Source organism: Alexandromys fortis, unplaced genomic scaffold, assembly GCF_014885135.2.
Source record: "Alexandromys fortis isolate MF-2015 unplaced genomic scaffold, M_Fortis_MF-2015_v1.1 scaffold_2_1_26212458, whole genome shotgun sequence".
NCBI classification, from domain to species: Eukaryota; Metazoa; Chordata; class Mammalia; order Rodentia; family Cricetidae; genus Alexandromys; species Alexandromys fortis.
In genome coordinates, this window is record NW_026067930.1 from 15,394,051 (window position 1) to 15,417,851 (window position 23,801).

A 23,801-nucleotide genomic window follows, 5' to 3' on the forward strand; every position below is an offset into this window, starting at 1 on the left:
ATAAATATTCTCTACTATCCCTTGGCTGTTGCATCTCTGATAGTGATCTAGTCATTTTGGATCATAGGCTTCAGTAAATAATCTGCCTTAAAAAAATTACAAGCTGGGTGGTGGTGACGCATGCCTTTAATCCCAGCACTTGGGAGGCAGGCGCAGGCAGATCTCTGTGAGTTTGAGGCCAGACTGGTCTACAGAGCTAGTTCCAGGACAGTTAGAGCTGTTACACAGAGAAACCTTGTCTCAAAAAAAAAATGCTCACATACTTAAAATTTCAAATGCAATTTCAGGAGATTCAGTGACCATCTCTTGGGGTAAAGGTTGTTACTTAGGTATTTAAATCACAGTTCCAGTGTGCCGATCAAGGAGATAGGACCTAACCCTGAGCAATTTTGCGACTTTGCTTGGAACACACTTGTAATTTTATTACACTTAGTGTGTGTGTGTGTGTGTATCTGTGTCATGCTGTGTGTAGGTCAGAGGACAGCTTGCTGAAGTTGGTTCTCCCCTTCCACCATGTGTGTCTCAGGAATTGAACTCTGGTCAGTTAGCACCTTCACCCAAGGGGCCATCTCTCTGACCCTCACCTGTTTCTCAAGGCTTTCCCTTGCTTGGCGTTTCACGTCATTTCCGTGTTGCTCTCATGTTGATGGTACTTTGCACATCTCCTCTGTAGTTTACTAAGTCTGTGCTCTGTGATTTTCCCTCTAGGAGCTATACTTAGGAATTGAGAAAGGTTTTAATTAATGACCTGGGCATTACTGATGGTATTTATTGTCATTTCTAGACTCCCCCCTCACTCATTTCTTTATTTCTAAGTAAAACTTTAATCAGATGAGTCTATGACTTCAAAAAGTTAATACCAGGAACAGCAGAGCCAACTGAAATATCTGACCTTAATAAAAGAAATTGCCCAACAAGTGCTCTGAACTGGCTTATAAGAAATAACATTTTAAATTATCTTTATATTACTGGAAGATTTTTTTTTTTCAGTTCACTGGAAATGCTGAGGGGAAAATCAAATCTTACAGGCAGCTGTATAACAGCTGAGAACATGCTCTCCTTGGACGGTGGTGACCTGACTTCATTTGTAAAGCAGTGTTACTGTTGGTTATTGCTTTTTATTAGATACGGACACCTAAAGCAAAAAAAAAAAAAAAGATCTCAGCCCTTTTTGCCTGTGTGGCTGGTGTGGATAATGTAACAATTCTCATTTTTATTTTAATTTACTTTTATTTGTGTTTCGTGCACAGACACACAGACACACACACACACACACACACACACACACACACACACACACACACACACACAAAGGTACTCACTGAGACCAGAAGAGGGTATCAGATCCCCTGCAGCTGGAGTTACTCAGTGTGAGTGCTGGGAATTGAACCCAGATCCTCTGCAAAAGCAGCAAGCACTCTTAACTGCTGAGGCCCACAAGTGACATTTTAAAAGCAACATTCTCACCACTTTCTAGAGCTTCTGAAAGCTTACCTCTTAATGATTAATCATTCTCCTCTAAAAGAAAAGTATCCTCTGGCAGAGAAATGCAACGAGATTTTCAGCATTTTATATTTTAAATGAGCGTTTCAGACCCTTCCTCCTCCTGTGTAAGAACGTGGCTCCCTTTCCTGTGCCCTTTGCAGAGAGTGGGCAGAGAGGGTGATTGTAGCGACTCTCGGGCAGCTGAGGAGAAATCCTCAGCTAACTCCTTGCTTTGTGTCACCAGAAATGATGATAGGTTGTGATTACCAAGTCTGGTTTGAAAGAAAAACATTGATTACATGTGCTACCACATTAACAAGCCCTGGGAATCAACCCCTTACAGTTATTTCTGGTTTTGTTTAGAGAGTACATCAATGCTATTGTGCATTTTCAGATTACTATACTTATGTACGTATATATCCTAGGTGCATTCATTTGATGGGACGAAGGAAGCAGCGGCTGCTTTGATTGACTTGGACCTTTACATAGGATTTAACGGTTGGTACGTTCTTGGGCTGTGTTTTGTTTTCCCTGATTTTTATATTAGCAGATTTATTAAAGTGTGTATGCTCTGCGTTGATCCTTGTTCAAGAAGTTTACTAACCACTTACGTAAGAAATTAAGTAGTAGATTGTTATTACGGGCCAGTGCTCAAAAGTTACCTGCTGTTAGGCTGCATTCTGATACTGCAAACAATTGTGTTGAGGTTAGCAGCTGACTTTCTTTAGCAATCCAGTCTGTTCTCAGGTTTTTTTTACGCTTTTCATAGATAAACATTCACAGCATTTTATGTAAGGCTCACATGTTGGCCATGGGAAGAGTATTTTATGACAGTCATCTCTATATTTCTGTAGGCCACAGGAGTTAGGAAACAGGTGTAAAACTACCCCAAGTGTGAGAACCTGTCCTCTGGCTCAAACCCAGTGACCTTTCCTCTGTAACTCCATACTAAACTTCAAACAGCCTCGCAAGTCAGCCGGCACAGCAAGGGCCTGGCCTTGTTTTCTGTCAGCTATGCCAGCGTTTTCTACGGGTTGTCTTCTTAGGAGTCGGTGAAGAGAAGTTACAGAATAGAGTACAACCTGCTTGCCCTTACAGTGCTCACTGGTGACATTAGGTATAAAGTCTTAGGGAAGCGGAATGGTGGCGGTGCTTATTCCTGTAGAGCTCAGGGCGACTCTTTCCCAAGAAATGGTACATTTATAAATTGGTAGTCAAACAAACGTGGTGATTAAGAAGTCAAGCATACTAAAAGATGTAGAAACAGCTGTTGCTTCCTCCCCCAGGCTCAGCATGCCTTCTTCACCCCAGTCAGTTTATAAGCACTTAGCTGTCTGCCACTGTACAGCCTTGTAATATTACCTGTTACCAGCTCTGACCCTACTTCCGTTGTTCCCTATCTTCCTTCCAGTGTTGTTTCAGGATTCTGGGTTTCTGTGATGTCATTGTTTGTATAGTCCCTGCTGCCCTGTGGTGGACTGTGCCCACTTTTCTCTTCATGTGCCACTTTGTGCTTTCTTGGAGTAACTGACCTCACATTTTTATTTCCTTGGTTTCAAAACTTAAGAGCCCAGCCAGGCATAATGAATGGCACAGGCTTGTAATCTTAGTTCCCAGGAAGCTGAATCAGGAGGATCATGAGGCTGGCCAGGGCTACACAGTGAGTCACTATTTCACAGAACAAGACGAGTTGAGGCTTTCTGGCACTTTCTATAGCTCCATACAAACGTCTTACTTGGTTTTCTCCATGAGGGATCCTATTCAGATAGTTTGTTAGTTCCAGGCCTGGCTATTTATTTGGACTCCTGTCTCTTCTGTGATAGAACCCCATATTTTTACTTCTCAGGATCTCATGTATTCTGGTGTGGGTTTTGCTTTGCTTTGAGATGATGTCTCATGTGAACTGTGTGGCTGAGGATGACCTGAGCACTCCTGCCTCCGCCTTGGAGTCCCGAGATTACAGACGTGAACTACCATGGTGTCATCTGTTTGGTTTGGTGAACACATTCCTTGATTCCTGAGAACATTTTCATGAGAACTTGTTTTCTTTTATTCTTAAAAGTGTGCTTGGACAGTAATGAAAGAACAGGGACCCACTTGTGACTCTCCAGGAGTAGCCCCAGTGCTGGCTTGTGACAGCTGGCTGCTCCTCAGTGCCCCAGTCCTTTCCGTGACCTCTGCTTTCCTTGAGGAGGGTTAGTTCGTGTGGGTGTCATGTGTGTGTCTTGGTGTTTGGGGACTTTGTTGTTTTTGTCGCTCATCCTGCTGCTCTCGCACTGGTCCCCTGCAGATGGAGCCTCTTCTTCTTCTTCTTTTTTTTTTTTAATCACTTCTGGGAATATCCTTTCTTTTTTGTGGGGACTTTTCAGAATTGGGAACTGGTATTATCTTTTCCATAATTTCCATTTCTACTTTAACACCTTCTAAAATTTGCTTTACTTTCAACTTTTAAAAATGGACTATATTTCAGCTTTCATTCCTAGCTCTAAAGTCCCTCATATACCACAGTCTTGACAGACGGAGTGCCTTCTGTCTGGAGATATTCTAGCTGGGAGTCACTTTCTCACTGTTCGGATGCTTTTATCTCAGTCCTGTTTCCCTAATGCGGTTGGTCTCTTTTATGATAGGGGCTCTCTTCAAATGCCAGACAGTCCTTTGATGTTTAGGGAAGAAAAAAATGCTAGGCATGGTGGCACATGCCTGCCCCTGAAGCCAGCCTGGGCTACATGAAATCTTGTCACAACTTTTTGGAAGCTCTAGGTGCGACAGTCAACCGGCAGGCTCAGGTGACAGCTGGACTTTCCTGGAGTGGATTCCCACGTGTCCTTTAGTGGAGACCTTTTTGGGGTTGATTTTCTCTAGAAGGATGGCCTGTGATCTTTGTAGAAAAGTAGGGTAGGGATTTATAAATGTACAGGGCAATGTTCTGGTGCAGAGTGAGATGGAAGAGGGGACTCCCAGTTCAATCTGCATCTTCAGTCCCATGTACCTGCTGGCTGTCCCCAAGCCCTTCTAACTTGTGTTTTCTTCCCGCATCCCCGAGTCACAGGTAATCCGTGTACCTCATCATTTCTCTGCCCATTCCCTGTCCTAGCTCAGCATTCTAGGTACCGTGTTCTGGGGCATTGCTCAGGTGAATCTGTTTGCCCATCTTTTTCTCTAGTCTGTAACATTCAGGTCAGTTAACACTTAGAGGTTATTGTTTCTCCTTTTGTGTTTTGCTTTATGACAATGAGTTGGGTAACAGGTGTCTACTAGTCTAACCAAAAAGTGTTGTTGGGTGAGGTGATTATCAAGGAACAGGAAAATGACCACCGGTTGCCAGGATCAAGTAGGAATGAAAGCACGAAGCACACAGGACTCACTGGCAGGTAAAGCATCCGCACTCCACTCAGGCTCGGGTGATGGGTGTGCCTGCCAGGTTTTCTTTCTGGGCACCTGGCCGAAAAGGTCACTATCAGCGACGCTGCCGAGACACTGCACCATCCTGTTCTAACCACAGAAGGTGCATTGCTATGGCCATGCTAGCATTATCCCAGAGCAAGTCTTGAGGCCAAGGCCACGTTCAAGATTGGAGTTTGGCCACACGCAGTGAGGGTGCAAATACCTAAGTCTTATAGGACAGGGAGGACTTGGAAGCAGGACGTCTGCTCCAGTGGCTGAAACAAGTTTAAATGGTAAAAGTAACAGCCTCAGGATTATTCTAAGTTATACAAATACTTTTTTAATTTAAATTTTACATAGGCTAATATATAAAGTTTATCAAAAGTTCAACTGGAGCCTAGTTGATTAAAGGCACACACCTTTAATCCCAGCACATGGTGGGCAGAGGCAGGTGGATCTCTGAGTTCCAGGACAGCCAGCACTGTTACCTAGAGAAACTTTATCTAGAACCCCCCAAAAATAAAAACCAAAAAAACCATTCAACTGTAAGTATGAGAAACGACGTGACTCGTTTAATGTGAGTACTGAGGCAGGAATACTCACTGTGCCCCATTCTAGCTCCAGTACTGCATCACACCCTGCATTGAAGGAACTGGGGGCCCGGACAGCTGGCTCAGTGGTTAGCGCACCTGCTGCTTTCCAAAGGACCCGAGTTTGGTTTCTAGCACCCATGTTGTGTGACTTGCAAGGAATCTGCTGGCCTCTGGAGTTATCCATACACATGACATTCACACAGCGTGCATGCATATGTATACAGATAGAAATAAAAATCATACTGTTTAAATGTTACAAAAGGGGCAAAAGTCCAGGTAGATTTGAAGTTGACTATAATCTGGACTCTGTGTAGGGTAAGAATGTGTACTTCCTAAAGTATACTGACAACAAAATTCTTTGTGGTTTTATAACCCTTAAAAGTATCTTAGTAAAAAATTATTCACTAAATATCATTTAATATTTAAATATTGTTTCAAGCTCACTGAAAACGGAAGCTAACTTGGAAGTTCTGAAGTCAATACCTAGTGAAAAACTAATGATTGAAACAGGTAAGCTGATGTTTCCAGAAATTCAAGTTTTATATTAAACCCTAATGTCCCCTCCCCCCAAAAGGTAGGGGACACTTGACTTCTAGTTTTAATCTCAATGTATGGTTGTTTGGTTGGTTTTTAGGATTTTGGAGGTAATTACTAATGGAAAAGTAGTTATATAGATTTTTATTTTCCATTTGGCTAAACCTCAAAACTTAAAAAAAGATGACAGAATCTGTGATAACTAGAGTCTGTATTTATGAATATTTATGAAATGGCTCCTCGAAGCAGTTTATATTAGGGTTCGAGATATTCTTACCTCTTTTATAGTGGCTTACTTCCATAGCCCTTACAAACAAACTGGGATGTTATCTTCTAAAACAAGTTCAAAAGCTGGACTCCGACCTAACACTGCAACTCAGGGGTTGTTGGTTTATTAAAGTCTATAGACTGGGCCACTCTAGGAAATAAGTTTATTTCTTTAGACAGTCATGAAAACAATTTTACTGGAAGTACAATGCCTGTATGATGTGCAAGCCATTTGAAAAGAAATAACGGGGCACTAGCTCAGTGGCAGAGTGTTATTCCTGATCCTGGGGGACAAGCAGGGTTCACAGCCACGCTTTCACATGCAGTAGAAGCAACACAGAGCAGTCTTACAATGCTGACACATTTCAGTGATATTTCTTGTTCTTTTTCTTCCCCCAAAGCATGTCATACACTAGCCACATTAGTAAGGAAATAAAATAAAAATCAGTCTTTTTTCCAAGGTGCAGCTTAGAACTTTATATTGCACTTTTCTTGGAACTGTTTTCTGATGCATTAATTTTGCCATTTTGGAAGTTAGATAGTGACTCGTAATTTTGGGTTATATACCAGTGTTCATGAAAAAGATTTAGAAAAGTAAATCCCTTAATGCCTTCTTTCCCCTTACCCCAACTCCAGATGCGCCTTGGTGTGGAGTTAAAAGTACACATGCTGGATCAAAATACATAAAAACTTCATTTCCTACCAAAAAGAAATGGGAGAACGGGTGCTGTTTAAAAGACAGAAACGAGCCCTGCCACATAATGTAAGTTGTTTTCTTGAATGGTCTTCACAGATGTCAGAGATGACCAATGACTGTCACACAGTGAATTTCAGTCAGGTTCAGGTTAGTTCAAACAAGTGAGTTGTGCATTGTGGTTAGTGATAAGCCGTCTAAGACCATTTGAATGGTGGTTTGGAAATGGTGCACCTGCATTGCTGTGTCATCTCCTAGGTTCACATCTTTTCCATCCAAATGAGTTTACTGCCTCAGTGGCTTTGGTCATTTCTTACTTTGTAGGAAAAAAGACCTTAAGGTGTGCCGTAGTCAGTCCAGTGCACCTGCCCTGCTACTGTTTATCACCTGTTGGGTGACCTTTAGTTAACGGTTATCTAAATATTAAATATGGACAAGAGCAACAACTCCGGGGAGGTACCAGTTCTCAAGGCCTCACATGGAATGACATGACAGGGTGCCCTTTCCTCGACCTTCCCTGAAAAACAGAAGGCGGAATTCCAGAGCAGGATATGTGTAGAGAGCTATGAAGAATCTCCTGGCAAACAGGAAAAGTTGGTCATACCATTTTATAGACACCTATCCAGAGTAAGTCTAGACTTTATTGGTCTAGTGTGGTTTGCCACTGTAGGCTTAGCTCCAACATTTATAAAGATTAGTTATCAGATTGTTTCTGGTAGACAGTAATGTCTTGAAAATATGCCTAATTACATTACAAATAAGTAATTTGTAATAATACAGTATAAGCCAGATCTAAAATAAGCAGGCAGAAAAACCAATTAAAGTGTCCTTCTACACTGCATAAGGGTCTTTTGTCTTTAACACAACTAGTTTTGGCAGAGTTTTGAACTGATGCTTAAAACCTCTCACATGAGGGATCTTTGTACTCTGCTTGTAAAATACCACTTTCAGGCATTTTTGGTTGTTTTTTGGCTGGAGGTGATGGAGGAATTTGCAGATTCATTTAGAAGACATTATTTCTCAAAATTCTTCGACAATCTAAGGGGACACTAGAGATCGCAGGACAATAAAGAAGCTGTTATTTCACTATGGCCACTTGGCAAATACACACACTACTTGGAGGATATAGTGCCAATGTATGTTTTCTTGTACTTAATGCCTTGTAAAATCATAGCTGTTGGCCGTAGCTGTAAACTTGCAAGGCAAATTTCACGGAGTTTTTAATGCAGACTTAAGAACTGAAAGCAGTGCATCAACCTGTCCTGCAGTTAGCTAAGTGGCAGAGCTCGGGGAAATCAGCATTTGCAAGCCGAAAATGTCAACATTTCAGATGGCTGTGCCTCTGTTACTTAGAATCTGTTAACTTCCACTCCACTGAGTTTTCCATTTAACTGTTTACATACAGGTCTTCCTTTCCTTTAGGCTATAAATTTCTTGAAACATATTTTGGTGCTCCTGCTGTGTCAGGAAATGGGCAAGTTACTGAGGCTACCTAGAAGAACCAATAGTTCTTATGATCACACACACCCTGAATGAGTAGGGTCAATGTGGCAGCAGTTTTGGAGAGGGGGCCTCTGCTCCCTGGAGCAAACAAGCAGATACAGTAGGCTGCTGGAGAGGACCCTGGAGCTCACAATGTCTGCCCTAAGAGGTTCTAGGAGCATGCTTTACTAATGTAGAACTTAGCTGTTTATTGAGCAGGCCTGCAGTCAGGTCGGATAAAGACAAACGTTGAGCAAAGGCAGGCTGCAGAAGAGCCTGGCAGTGTCAGGGAGACAATGTACTTAGTGTGGCAGAAAATAGGGTGAGGTGAGTGGAAGAGGAAAAATCTGGGACAGCAAAGTGAGACCAGATCCTTGGGGCTTTTGTCTGGCAGCAGTGTAGATTTCATCATGACCCAAAGAGACTAAAACAGGAGAATGGTAATTTTTACTTGAGTCAGGGTCTCAGGTAGCCCTGGCGGCTTAGAAGTTGCTCTACAGCAGTGGGTGACCTTGAATCCTCAATCCCCCTACTGGGGTTAGTCCTGAATCATCATGTATACATCCATTTTGTTGTTGTTGTTCAAGAGTTAATTGTTTGTTATTGTGGGGAATACTGAAAGGTGATGGGTTGATACTGCAAGACTTCAATGCCTGTGCCTCGTGTAAGGATGTCCCAGTAGGGGCTGGAAAGATGGCTCAGAGATTAAGTGCACTTGAGAGAACTGAGATGTTCCCAGCACCACATATTAGGAGCTCACAACCACCTGTAACTCCAGCTCCAGGGAAATCTGATTCCTGTGGTCCGTGCACTCATATATGTACACACACCCACACACAACCACTGCCACACACACTTAGGATTGAAAAATAATTTAAAATCTCACAGTAAAGCTATATTTAAAAAATAACTGCAGCTTTATGCCTCTGAAGCTACAGAGAAATACAGTGGATACAAGGACTGGCTTCCTAAACAGAATGCTTTCCTAAGCACGGCGACTGTAGCACATGTCTGAAAAGCAGGGTGACTCTGCCGCACAGTCTCAGCAGAGCAGCCGTGCTCTGGGCCCTCTCTGTCAGCAGCAGCACCCCTTACCAATGTAGTCTGCGCACATAAACGTCCTCAAGCTCACTGTGGAAAACTGCATTTTGACTTTCAGTGTCACAGAGTTCCTTGTCGGTGTCTGTGTCAAGCAAGGCTTCTGTGTCATACTGAGAACAGGTTTTAAAATTACAGCTAATCTTAAATCCCTATCCTGTTTATTTTGGGTGTCCAATTAGGGTACTCATAAAGGGAACAAAAAGCTCATGACAAGGAATATTTAAATGTTTAATTTGGACTACAACTTTTAAAACCATGTTTAAAAACTACTTACAGATAACATTGCTTGGAAACCACCACTGTTGATCATCATTTTCTGCAAAGACACAGAGAGAGGCCTCTAGGCTCTTCTCTCTGCTCTGAGCACAAGACCAGAACCCTCCCACAGCCACACCTTCTGTACCTGCCATCATGTGTTTACTGAGCACACAACCATCCCTTGCTGTCTGTTAAAGACTACTTCAGTAAGCAGTGCCTTTCAAGTTTTTGGCCCTGCTCTCCTAACACCATCATTATACATTTATATGTATAATATATGTATATTATAAATAAAATGAAACCCAAAGTAGAAAGGAACTTAGGCTGTATTATGTACAACACACATTCCATTTTTAAGATGTTCATTATCCAGTAACAAATGTGCTGTGACTACAGCCTAAAGAACTCACACCCCCTGCAGCCTTAGTGCTGCGCTTACATGACCCTGCTTTCTAGTTTTCTTTATATGCATGTTAGCTCCAGAACTTTGATTGCCAGCAACTGGTAATGTTTTCCTACTGCTATTACTGACAACTTTAATAACTCTTAAACTTCCTTAGGAAGGGTACAAGATCTTCTCTTACACAGGAAAAGGGGATTATATATAATCACCTTTAATTTAAAACAATATATTCTTAGAAAGTTGATTCTTTGTGTTTTGTTTTAGCCAAATATTGGAAATAATGGCAGCAGTAAGAGAAGAAGATCCACTGGAATTAGCCAACACGCTATATAACAACACCATTAAAGTATTTTTTTCCTGACGCTTATTTGTAGGTGTTTTCTTTTTCTGCTGTGGGAGTTCATGGTAGACTGTGGTGTCATTAAGGAGATCTCTCCAAAGCGGTAACACTGTACGTTATACCCTCACTCTGACCCAGAGTCAGAGCAGCACTGGCTAGGCCCTTGATGTCCTGGTTGACCACAGTAACCTTTTTATTGTGTGATTTCACCAAAAGTCTGAAAGGACAGTGATGTTTTTACCTAAAACTTGTACAGCACATCCTGGTTTATATCAAAGCTTAGTTGATAACAAGCCTATTTCTCAATTTTCAGTCCCTGACTCATGACTTTTGAACCCCGCTCTATTACAGCTTGGATTTCAAGTTTCTCAGTTGCTTCTTGTAGGTTATTGTTCCTTCATTTAAAAAAGAAAAATTAGTAGCCTTTCTAATCCAAATTATTTTTTTATAAGTTTTCTTTTTTTTAATATTTATTTATTTATTATGTATACAATATTCTGCCTGTGTGTATGCCTGCAGGCCAGAAGAGGGCACCAGACCCCATTACAGATGGTTGTGAGCCACCATGCGGTTGCTGGGAATTGAACTCAGGACCTTTGGAAGAACAGGCAGTGCTCTTAACCACTGAGCCATCTCTCCAGCCCCTCTAATCCAAATTATTTTATCTCATCTTTAATTTTATACTAAAGTTCCTTTATTTTGCATTTTCATTTTCCCCTTATTTTAAAGAAAACCTAGGGTCCAGCATTAGATATGTTCTAACTTCACGGAGGACTCTTTGGCACAGCTGACGCACTGTATCATCTCTATTAAGAAGTTATTTGTTCAGATTTTGTCATAGAAACGTGAAAACATTTTATTCTATGTACAATAATGTACACAAATTTAAATAGGTCACCAAAGAGACCAGAAGTAATTAAAGAGGTATATTTACAGTAGCACATCACAGTAAACGGAAAATCATTCACAGTTTCAACAGCGATACTGTTTTTGTGCTTGGTTACACACTGACATGAAGCATAATACTCCATTTTGGATGAACTGAATTTTAAACAAATACCTCAATGATTAGTAAATGCTACTTTAATCAGTGTCGTCATTAAATTCTGCTGCCACTGCTGCGCCTGTACACTGAGTCCCTCCATTCCTTTCTCTTTGAACATCATCGTCACAGTCTGTACTGTCATCCTCGTTCAATTCCCGGTCAGATCCAGCAGCATCTTCTCTTAAAGCTTCCTCTGGATTCTGATTTTCGTTGGGTGCAATAAATCCATTGTTGTTAGATATATTTGAATTGTCCTTGATATCATCTTCGATGTACACTTTTTGATGGCACATTGGACAAGTATCTTGAATGTACAGCCATTTTCGAAGGCACAGTGCATGGAAGTAATGATTACATGGTGTGATGCGAGCGGATGTTGTAAACTCATGATAGCAGATTGCACATACATCATCGATCTCTTGCAAGTGGCTCCCTTTTATTTCAGGAAGTGAATTGATTTTCTTAACAGCAGTTCTACGATTCATGAATGTCTTCCAACCATTTTTTACTTGTAAGTAGATGTTAAAATATGCATGTAGGCACATCATACAAGCCCGAATTTTACTTCCTGACTCAAACATCATGGTATAGGCCCCATTCCCAAACATTACCACTCCAAATATAAATTCGATAATATTGCCTGTCGAGCGAACAAAGTAGACATAATCATCAAGCTTTTCCCAGAGGACGTTATAGTAGCCATCAATCATGAACAGCGTATAAACGGTGAGAGAGACTATCACTTTCAAGCAGAGCTCCACGCAGAAGGCTGTGACCGCAAACAGCCATGTGTTTAGTGCATAGTGATGCCAGAGGACATAACTGAGTAAAACAGGAAGAATAAACAGGCAAGCAGAGACAAACAGCACAGGAAAGTGTCTATGGAATGATGATACGTGGGAGGCACTGAGAGACATTAATACGGGGTCTGTCATTCCATGGATGAAATGCAGGACTGCAGTTAATAAAAGGCACATGTTTCTACTCAAGCGAATAAGTCTCTCTTCAGGTCTCAGCCCACTTAAACCAGTCTGAAGAGCCAAAATGAAAAACAAAACAGGTGCTACAAAGCCAAGCCGCCTGTCGTCTTCTTCAGTTGATCCAATAAAGGCCAAGATTCCAAGGCCCAAATAATGGGCTATTGAAGAAATTACAGCACTCATGCCTAGAACAGTTAGTGTAGAATCACATCCACTAATTATTAGATTGCAAATGAGGTCCCAGAAATCATCCCAAGAAATAAAGAAGGACTCAGTTTCATTTGCCATCCTTAAAATATACATTAATACTGTAGCCTGAGCTGTAATTCTTGTTAGCCAGAAGACCCGGAGTATATCTGGGAAACGAATCCTCTTCCATGTGTCCTCCATCAACAACTGTAATCCATAAATTCGGTACATATGCCTCACTAACAGGTAAACATACCGTGTGGAATAATAAAACCACTTGAGTTTCACTGCCAAGACAAGCAATGTATTTACTATGAGAATCAAAGAAGAGATGAAAATTAAAGTCTCTCTGATGTATAATGGTAGCTCTGTGATTAAGCCGATTATAGGAACCAAGATATTCAAAATAATTAACTGTGAATAGATGGACTGAATCTGGAGTAGAGTGACATATCCAATTCCAAGGGTCAGCTGCAGAACGATGAGCGCCATCCACAGTGACGGCCCTTTCCGGAGAAGCAGCTCGATGCCAAAAGCTGATGTGTTGTAGGTACCATAGAAGTCAATGTACAAAGCAGCATAGTAATTCACTAACACTGAAGTTGCAGCTAGGAGAAAGGCTGAGCTGTACATGTAAAACTTGAAGAGCGATCGCTGTGACAAGATCAGAACAGTGCTGGACACAATTATACCTAAAGACAAAAACAGACAACATTACTCAAAGGAAATCGTTTTAAACATGTTTTCATACTAGCAATTAAACTTTCTTCCTTTATTATGGTATTTTCATAGTTGTTAAAGACAACCTCAGAGTTCTAAAGGCCGACCAACTAAACACATCATTTAAAAAAACCTGGCCCTTATTTTCTGGTTTCTAAAGTAATTAATTCTGTTTGTCACGGTATACACCCAGGTACAAGACTACTAAATTATCTTCAAGACAAATATTTAATGATACGCACCTTTTGGTAAGTTCTAAAACTCAAAATGATACTGCCTATATAATTTCATAATTATTAAAAAGTTTAATGTAATACCACAAAAATAAGACGACTAGGGATTAGACTAGAATTTTCCTACTTGGTTTCAGAATTCTTCCCTAAAGTGTTCTTCAGGCAATCAGGTGAAGTGTTCTGCTTCTACTCAGTTCCCCCCCTTTCCAATTGAACTCAAAAGGCTCTTGCTTCTCAGACATGCGTATTCTCTAGGGGTCCAAACTAGGTCCCCAGGACTTTTCTTCACATTTTGGAAATGCTCTTCCAAGTTCCCTTTCCTACAAATTACTGAATCACTTCATATAGCAAATACACTCAGAAAAATCAAACCACGTTTTAAAAGACAGCGCTAAACGTGACTCCCATCATTCCATGTGTAACTACTACAAATGGTCGATGCTCCTCATCAAGTGCCATCGCTGTACTCTGCCTAAGGAGATTAAGTTTTAAGTGGAAGCACCATAGCTACATTACTGGACTAGTTTAAAGTACAGGAATGAAATAAAACTGCTCACCTAATTCTCCTAAACTCTAACTGCAAACCTCACCTGCTTTTCCAGAACTTAATTTCAATAACAGTACTACTGATGCTCTGGGCTCCATACCCTCAAACTTTGCTTCCCAACACATACTACTGTGCCAACTGCTCCTTCCTCTGCCATGATTACATCTGTAGTTTAGAATATATCTACATTTCATCCTAACTTTTCAAATCCTACCTACCCTAGAGATCTTCTGACAGTTACTGTTCACTCAGCATACCCACAGAACCTCTGACATACCTGGTGTATCTACTTCCTGATACTGAGATTTGTAATTATCCATGTAGGTATCGCCCTATTACACAGTTATTGGAGCCCACAATGCTTTATTGGGGCAATATTCAGTACCATAGGCATTATGCTCTTAAAGATGATCACAAAATAGAGCCTGACTGAAAACTGAAACCTAGGGAAGGGGACAGACAAAGCTAAGAAGCCATGAACACTCAGCAGCTTTCCCTCAGTGTGCCATCAAGAACGCTGCATTTCACGGCCTATGCGTATAAAAAAGGGCTGCGGTGATAGTTCCTTTAAGGGATTATCCTGTGCCTAAATGTCAGGTCCTTTGTGAAAAGAAAGCACACACACACACACATTCACACACCTGAAAATATGTAAACCTGAGTAAGATCTGCCTGCTCCCCCAGGAGATGGGACTGTATGGAGCATCAGCAACTTTTCCCCTAGAACGGAAGCAACACGACTTCAGCCTGCAAGAGGCCATCTGCTGCCTTTGTCTACATGGAAAATCCCAAACCGAACTGATTCTCTAAGTTGAGTCAAAATCAAAATAACCTAAGTTCTATTTTATGCCACTTAAAGAGAAAAAGTAAAACAGGCTCTAAAATGCTTGGTGTCAACTTGCTATTCATAGTAGTATATCAGCCCCCCACCCTAACTCTTCATGACCTTAGCTGAACTTTTATACTCCTTTTTTAAAACCTAACAACAATTTCTCTGAATCTTATTTATACACACAAATAGAGGAATGGCTTGGCTATTAGGAATTTCTGTACAAAGCAAGTGCCACTGGTACATATGTCTAACAAACTGGGAAATGGTAGAAGAGGACAAGAACTGCAGTGCCATTATGACCCCAAGTCTGGATATGGCCTAACACGTAATCTGATCCCTCCCTTCCCCACTATATACTAAGGCTAGCCTCAAACCTGCACCTGCGTGAGCCTCCTAGATGCTGGGATTGGAGGCACATGCCACCATCCCTAGGCTTGCTACTACTCTTCCCTGAGGAAAATGATGTCTTCAGTGTGTAACTAACAAGCACTCCATAAGTAGCACACACTTGTTATAATTCCTCCCCAAAGTCTACAGACAGGTTTGTTTTTTTTTTTAATATGGGGAGAACTGACACTCACTTTACAGAAAAAAATACCAACTCCCCAAATACTAAGTCTCCAAAGTAAATGTTTCTCTTGGTGATCTTTGGGGAGCACAGTTAAGGCTTCTTTACACTGCAGTTTCAGACATGAGGTCCCTTTTTAGGGTTCATTTAAAATGGCTAAGGAAGCCCAGGGGGAGCCTTCATTAGGGCTCATAAGGGACCCACTTTCTTTTAAAACACCACCTGGAGATGCAGAAAGAGAATTATATCACAACTTGGGAATTTCAGTCCTAGACTCTAGTAATTAGAATGTTTATAAAGTTCTCAAGGTAGAAAAATCCAATTAGGTGCTTTGAATTAATATTTGAACTGAATTCACCAAAGAGTTCAGGACTTTTTCAATTAGATTTCCAAAACCAAGAAATAAAAACAGGAGAGGAGGGGTAACTGCATGCATTTCACAGCACAGCATGGCTCTTTGTGTGTTTCTGAGACAGGGACTTGCTATGTATGTAGTCCAAACTCGCCTTCAACTTGTGCCCTCCCACTCCAGTAAAGTGCTAAGACTAAGGGTGTGCCTTGCCAAAGGACGAACCCTATACAGTGAATTCATTCCGAACCGCTCTGCAAACTCCTGGCTACAACTGAGTCGGAAATAAATTGGTATCTACCCCTCTCCATGCCTGGGTGCCTTGAAAGCAGACTACAGGGTGTGAAATACAGCAAGGCAGCGCAGTAGCAAATGCACTTCTCCCTGCTTCAAACAGGGTCCTCAATAACCAAGTCCAGGAAGAAAGCATGTGTGATGTCTATCTAGTAGCATACTTGGCAAGTAAAGTATACCACAGACAACATTTTTCTAAACTTGGCATTGTGGCACCTAACTTTAATCCAAGCCCTGAGGAATTGTGGCAGAAGGCCCATGCTGAGCTGCATGAGACCCTACCTTAAAACAAAAAAATTCTATCAAACTTACTTTCATTTTACACAAGACAAGAATGGTATCATAGGTTGTTCTATTCATAAAATTACATTTTTTAACATGTATGAGTTTATTAACATATGGAACATGGATTTTAAAAAGCCAAAACCTAAATAGGTGGTGGTTTTGGTTTTGGGAGACAAGAGTCTCTCTAGAGAAGTATTGGGGAGCACACCTTTGGTCCCAGCACTCTGCAAGTAGAAGCAGGCAGATCTCTGTGAGTTCAAGGACAGCCAAGACTGTGTGATTATTTCAGGGCTGAGCAGCGGGGAGCTAACAAGCGGCCTCCTTACAACACCTACCCCTACTTCTGAAGCTGGAGAGGGACAAAGCTGAGTACCTAAGTCACAGGCTGATGATTTAACCAACATGCCTACGCAATGAAGCAACAAAAACCCCAGCAAGATTGAATTCTGAGGGCTCCAGATAGCTCAACTTGAAGTTCCTGAGGCTGGAAACCTGCCGGGGCACAGGCTCTCTACAGTCCCCTCACCTCCTCTACCCTCCCCTCCCCTCCCTTCTTCCCCTCCTGTGCTCTAAACATCTACCTCTTCCATCTGTGTCCTTTGTAACAGATGACAAATATAGGCATTTCTCACACTCTGTCTGCCTTAATTCTAGCAATTAAGGGAACATAAAGAGTGGGCCAGGGAAACTCTGGATGACAGATAGCACATGTTAGAAGCACAGGCCACATAACCTAAGTGAGGGGCAGACTTGTGCGACTGATGGACCTTTCATCCTAGAAAATCAGTTATCAGCACTGAACCAAATTGCAGGACAAGCTGTGGTACTCATGGAGAATTCACCACAAAACTGGCTGTTGGTGGGGGAAAATCTACATGCATTCTGTTGACCAGAGGGGAAGCAGTGTGGACTAGGTGTGGAAAGGAAGAAAAATGCCCTTTTGTTCCTGTCATCACACTGTCTTACTGGCACCGCAGAGGCAGGACAAGTTTAGTTTCTCACACACCGTGACAAGTCTATAAACATGGGCTCATACAGACATGTGCCTTTTGAGGGTTAGATGTTTAATACTGAACCTACCAATATTTTATATTTCTGAGGATATTTCCTCTACATTCAATATTAGTTTATTTAGAACTGATTTCACAAATGAGGTAGGTGTTCAGCAATCCCCCTCCCCTTTTTTTTTTGTTTTTTTGAGACAGGGTTTCTCTGTGTATACCTGGCTATTCTGGAACTCACTCTGTAGACCAGGCTGGCCTCAAACACACAGAGATCTACCTGCCTCTGCTTCCCAAGTGCTGGGATTAAAGCTGTGCACCACCACCACCTGGCCCCATATTATTTTTAATTGACACATATTAGTACTTATGATAAGGGTTCCTATGAACAATGAACCCATTGTAATCAGGTTAAGTATCCCCTCAAATAATAACTTATACTTAAATTGGTTTCTCACTACTGATTAAATCTTCCATTTTAATTGACTAGGGGTTTTCTGTGACTGCCACTTTATCTTTGTCCTTTTATTAGTTTGGACAAGTGTCCTCTCAAAGGGCTAGGCTGAAGACAGTCCCTGGCAGGTGGTGAGAGTGGAGACTGCATCACTAATTCCAACAATGGGCTAATCCAAGGATGAATTCATAGCTGAAGGGAGTGGGTGGGGCCTATGGAAGCAGCAGGTCCCTTGCAGAGGCGGGGTGTAGGGGATCTTGATAGGGATGCTTCTAAAGGTATAACTCATCTTGGCTCCTTCCTGTCTCTCTGTGCCTCCTGTCTGCTACCAGATAAGCAACTCTCTCTGCCTTGGCCTTCATATGCTCTGTTTCACCGCAGGATGTTTCAATTCAAGCATCCAGGAACTGAACCCTCTGAACCTGGGAGTCAAAATAGCTCTTTCCTCCTATGAGTCCATCTTCTTCAGTCTTTGTCACAACAAAAGGACTAACACAATATGGTGCCAGCAGCTTTTCCTATTTGTGTGCAATTAAAAATATTCCGAACATAAATATATTTGGTGGTCATAAGTAATGCTCAGGTTTACATCCAGTCCTTTATATTTTAGATGCTGCTTTATTATAAAAGGTTTTTAATTTTAAAATTTCAATTAGGAATCTTTTCATTTTTACAAATTGACTATTCATACAGATAAAGAGAAAAAGAACCAGTAATTTTTCCATATTAAGTAAATCATCACTAAATACTTCATAGTTACTTCCTTGAACCTCAATTCAACTCTACCTCCAAACCCCATCAAGTTTCTATTATACTGGTGTCCGTTTCTGAACAACGTACTTTATATCCTAGTCTATTTGTTCATTTCTCAACCAGGATTAGATTCCTCCCTCCTTGGGGACATTTGGCAGAATCTAGGGACAGATTTGGCTGTGATAACCGAGGTCAGGTAGAAGACATAGAATGCTAAGATTGTACACTGTTAGGATAAGGACCCATCCCCATATTTATTCTGTCCAAAATGTCAACAGAGCTACTGCTGAGATGTCTCGGTCTAGTCTTCTGCCAGTCACAATCACTTTTGCTTCATTTTGCTTTCTTACATCACAGGTTTTTCTACTGAACCAATGATCTCTTTCTTTTACACTGGACAGATTCCCGATTAATACACATTTAGAGTAAGTCTGAAGTTTGCCGTTTTGTTTCTTCCAGTAATGCTGTAATGAATGTCCTTGCTCATAGTGTGGTATCACTCAAATCTCTAAGTCTGGAGAACTGGAGCTGCGAGTCCAAAGGTACACGGTAAATATCACCCGAAGGATAGAGACATGGCTCAGGTGGCAAGAATACCTGCTACCTCACACGCTTGACAGCCTGGGTTCAATGCCTGGCATCTTGTAAAGCCAGCAACGGTGTGGGGCATGCTTGTGATCTCATCAGTGGAGGCAAGAAAACCAAAAGCTCAAGGTCATCTTCACTTTGCAGCCAGCCTAGGCTACAGGAGACCCTACCTCAGTCAGTCAATATCAACTGGTAAAGTCAAAGGGTTTACACAGAGGCTTATCAAATTATATCAGTTTACCATTTCAAACAGGTAAACACGTCTGCCAAATACTTTTAAATCATACTTTGAATTCTTCACCAATCTAACTGATAAACTGTATTTATATTGTTATAAGTAAGGCTAGGAACTATTTATTTATAATTTATGTATGAGTACTCTGTATGTAAACCTGCAGGCCAGAAGAGGACATCAGATCCTTTTATAGATGGTTGTGAGCCACCAGGTGGGTGTGGGAATTAAACTCAGGACCTCTGGAAGAGCAGCCAGTGTGCTTAACCTCTGAGCCATCTCTCTAGCCTCTAAAAACTATTTCCTTACTGGCCACTTGAGATTTATTTAAAGTTCCCACTTTACTATGGAAGCATATTTTTTTTACAAAAAAAAAAAAAAAACCTTACCATACATGATATCCTGTCATTTTAAAAAAGATTTTCAATACAAAAGTTTTTCATTTTTAAACACTCAAACTTATTGTCCCTTGTAATTTCTGACTTTTCTTTTATGTTTAGAAAATCCTTTGCCACTTCAGTGAGTTACCACCACATGAGTAACACCATTAAAACAAGCTCCCACGCTTGCATCTTCTCTAGTGTATTGAAATTTGCTAATTCAGCATCATGTTGCTGTGGAATGAGTTTCATTTAACATTCTAATACTTCCTAAGAAACATTGTACTTATTGTTAAGGTTTTCTTTGTATCCCTAAAATGAAAGGTTTTGCTTTCTGAGCTTTTGAAATCTCAAATTGGTTTGATACCAAGTGCAAGTGCAGTTGCTGAAGCAGAGGGTGTGACCGTGTGGACCCCGACACACACAGCCAGGAACATCTGAAAAGGGTGTGCTGGGCACTAGTGAGCCGCTCGCGTCTCCCTCGGACCTTGCACACACATACACATCACTACTTTATTTAAGGTCATTTATTTTCAAACACAAAAACGCACTTCTTCATTTCTATTTTATTTATTTTAGTTTTTCGAGACAGGGTTTCTCTGTGTAGCCCTTGGCTGTCCTGAGACTCACTCTGTTGAGCAAGCTGGCCTCGAACTCACAAAGATCCACCTGCCTCTGCTTCTGCTCCTGAGTGCTGGGATTAAAGATGTGTGCCATCACCACCCAGCACATGTTTTATTCTCACAAACAAAATATTAGCTACAATTTAGGGAATAGTTAGATGACCAATTCTGAAGTCAATTTTTAATTGCTCATAAAATCTGACTCAATATTCTGGAATAAAAATTTTCAAATAAACATTTGGTGATTTCAAAAGAATGAAGTATCTATAACAAAGTACAGTCTTAATAGAAGCATTAATTTTTTTGAAAAATCATACAAACAGCTAACACATGAACAGTCAAATGATGTTTTAAAGGGTCAATTATCCTAACTCATTTACTGTCCTAAACCCCATGATAAAGCTACTGTGAACAGAAGTTCCCAAAAAGAAGCTGCACCTTCAAAAGGAGCCTTCTGCAAGCCTGAGTGCTGGAGCGTCACTGACTGGAGAGTTGGAATGCTGCAGGTCGAGAGCCTAATTACAGTTTATCTTAGGCTATCTTTAGCCCTTAGAGTCACTCCTTGCCCAAGTCAGAGCGAGACCTAGCTAGCACCAGTGACTAACAGATAAAAACTGTCTGGAATATCAACTTACAGCCTTCATTCGCTACAACCATATCCTGGGCCTATAGCAGACAGAGTCATCTCACCTTTGCTTGGCCCAATACTTACTGTTTCCACTAATTTTTTGAAGTGATTTATGACACTTTGTTTTGTTAATAAAAACTTCAGCATATTGTTACCACGCTGGAACACGGAATTTGGAGTAACCTCAATCAGTGTTCCCGAGCCATAGAACCGGCTATCTCCTATCCCACTTGAGGTGAGAGCTGGGCTGTGCTGACAAGACATCATTGTCCACCTTTACAAAGGTGATGATAACGAGACCACAGCACAGAGCAGTTAAATGGATGACCAGCGGTTCTTATTTAAATCCCCAAATACAAAGCTTCCGTGAAGATAAAAAAGTAGGTGTGCAGATTGGGCAAGGGGAACAGCTGCTTGCTCAACGTCCTCACTATACAAGACTTCACCAAGGAAGCCGCCTTTCCTTGGACCTACCTAGTGTTGGGTACTCAACAGGGCACTGCATTAAATCACCAGGTCCCCAAAGAGTTCCCAGAACCTGCAGTTATTACTCCACCAAGACCTTCAAGGCGGCGGCTGTCCTGTCTCTGAAATGAATATGCAGACTCCTCTCACCAACAGCACTAATTTCACAAACCACAGAGGATGGTGCCAGTAACTTTCACAGAGGAAGCAGCCTGCTCACGGTCCTGTGCTCACACACCACTTCCATCTCTCCCTTTCCAGTGACAGATGAAGACTGACAGGCAGCACCCCGCTCTCCGCTCTACTTCAACACACCCCATGTCAGAGGACTTTCTGAGGCTCTGGCAAGCGCTTACCAGCGGGCACCAAATCTCAAACACCTAACTTCTCCAACCTCATTTCTTTGTTTGTAGTGAGGACAACACTATCTTCGAGGGGTGACTGACAGATTAGGTAACGCCTGGGAAAATGCTCCACAAAATTGAGCTGGCAGACAAACGTAAATACTGTTACTAAGAACAAAATTCTCTCTTTTCTGCCACCCCTTTTCTATGGGAAGGGCCAAGAGATGCTTATACTCCGGACAGTCTTGGGGAGGACCTCATTCCAGTCCCCCTTCCCAACACTTCAAAAGCAAGAACCCACGGGAAACTCACCTTAACAGTCACCTCACCAACAAACTGTCGCAACTGTAATTAGAAAAATCCCTGTATACATAATGTTTCTCACTCTGGTAAAGCAGTGCGGAAATAGAAAGTGAAATACAAAATGCTCTCAGTACTTAAGCCATATGAAGACTGATTTTCCTAAGTCTCTTGCAAATGTCTCATCACCCTGGGGGCAAGTCAAAGTCACATTCAACACCTTATTATTTACGCATAGAAAGATTTTAGGGCTCCCTATAAGTATAATCTTCCTCGCGGTGACTTTTGGAAATGGTTTCAAGGTCTGACATTCAACCCCGTCTCCTGGCTTGTCTGTCCATTCACCTCAAACATTTCGCGAGCCTGTGGACTCCAGGACACTGAAGTGACAACAGACTCTACCTCGCGAAAAGGGCAGGCGGGCTCAAGCTTTGGCTCAAATCCAAGGACATACACGGGGAGACCGGGACCGGGACAGTTGTTTTTCCAGGGCTGTCGCATAGGACGCGCTAAGCCAGCAGTCAGTCATTCCCCAGGAGAAACAGCAGGCAGAGAGCTGCATGCTCACACAGCCCTGCTTTCTCCTCACCTCCTCCAAGTGCCAATGGAACACTGACGCGCCACAACCACTGCGCTGTCAACGCTGGCACGAGCGTCCTGGGTCCCCGCACCCCGCCAAGAGGCCCTTCTGAGCAATCGAACCGTGTGGTTCCCCGAGCCGCGTACCACCAGGTGCCCTGCCGCCCCCGTCCGACCCGGGCAGGGCACGCCCTGGCCCCGCGGGCTATCCCCGCTGTCCTTACCGAGGAGCCGGAGAAAGATCTGGAGCACGATGCACCACCCGCTTTGGCTGGAATCGTAGTAGGAGTTGAAGATGGCGTCGATGATGTAGAGGCAGGGCACCCGGAGCGCCACTTCGAGCGCCGCCCAGACCTGCTGCTGGGCCATCCGCACCTGCTGCTGCGGGGGCCCCACCGCCGCCATGAGCCGCTGCCACACCGGGGCTGGGCGGGCCGGGCAGGGAGGCGCGGGGGAGGCCCGGGGCCGCGGCCGGGGCGGGCGCAGAGGAGAGTGGCTCCGCCCCCGCCCTCCTCCTGTCCTGGGTCCCGGCCCGCCCCGCCGCCGGCTCGGTCGCTCGCTCGCGTCCCTCGCTGGAGCCGGGGGATGGGGGGGGGGGGGGGGGACGGCGGCAGCAGCGGCTCCCGGGAGGCCTCGGGGCGTCGGTGTTTCCGGCCGGCTAGGGTCTGGCTCCTCCTCCCTTCAGAGCCTCCCCCGCCAGCGGAGCCACCATCTTGACCCCGCCTGCCTCGGCCGTTGCTGCCGTTGCGAGGCCCCCGAGGCTGCGCCCGCGGTCACTCGAGAACGCGGAACCCGGCCTGCGTCACAATCGGGCGCGCCGCGCAGCGTCAGCACGCGCGGCACGGCACGGCACGGCGCGGCGCGGCCAGCC

General features: G+C 42.8%; 2 protein-coding genes across 6 annotated transcripts in view; one reads left to right on the forward strand and one right to left on the reverse strand.

The window, feature by feature from the left end:
* Tatdn1 (TatD DNase domain containing 1) overlaps positions 1-11,003 on the forward strand; it is a 33,511-nt gene extending 22,508 nt beyond the window's left edge. For 3 of the 5 annotated variants that reach the window (XM_050145112.1, XM_050145113.1, XM_050145116.1), the window contains 4 exons: positions 1,911-1,987; positions 5,902-5,972; positions 6,900-7,026; positions 10,466-10,568. In XM_050145112.1, the coding sequence (XP_050001069.1) occupies positions 1,911-1,987; positions 5,902-5,972; positions 6,900-7,026; positions 10,466-10,562 (372 nt within the window). In that variant the 3' untranslated portion in view covers positions 10,563-10,568. Of the gene's footprint in view, positions 1-1,910; positions 1,988-5,901; positions 5,973-6,899; positions 7,027-10,465 lie in introns of all 5 variants that reach the window. The other 2 variants (XM_050145115.1, XM_050145111.1) reach the window with 2 other exon arrangements.
* Positions 11,004-11,453: 450 nt separating this feature from the next.
* Positions 11,454-23,801, reverse strand: Rnf139 (ring finger protein 139). The gene is made up of 2 exons (XM_050145110.1): positions 23,155-23,801; positions 11,454-13,447 (listed from the first exon to the last, which is right to left on the reverse strand). Exons 1-2 carry the CDS (start codon positions 23,333-23,335, stop codon positions 11,625-11,627), a joined length of 2,004 nt encoding a protein of 667 aa, XP_050001067.1. The 5' UTR covers positions 23,336-23,801; the 3' UTR covers positions 11,454-11,624.

Bases quoted from the DNA above. Each gene is read 5' to 3' on its own strand.
- Rnf139 (XM_050145110.1), bottom strand. From the start codon at position 23,335: ATGGCGGCGGTGGGGCCCCCGCAGCAGCAGGTGCGGATGGCCCAGCAG. The intron at 13,448-23,154 runs GTAAGGACAGCG...TTTTGTCTTTAG, and splicing joins GATCTTTCTCCGGCTCCTCG to GTATAATTGTGTCCAGCACT.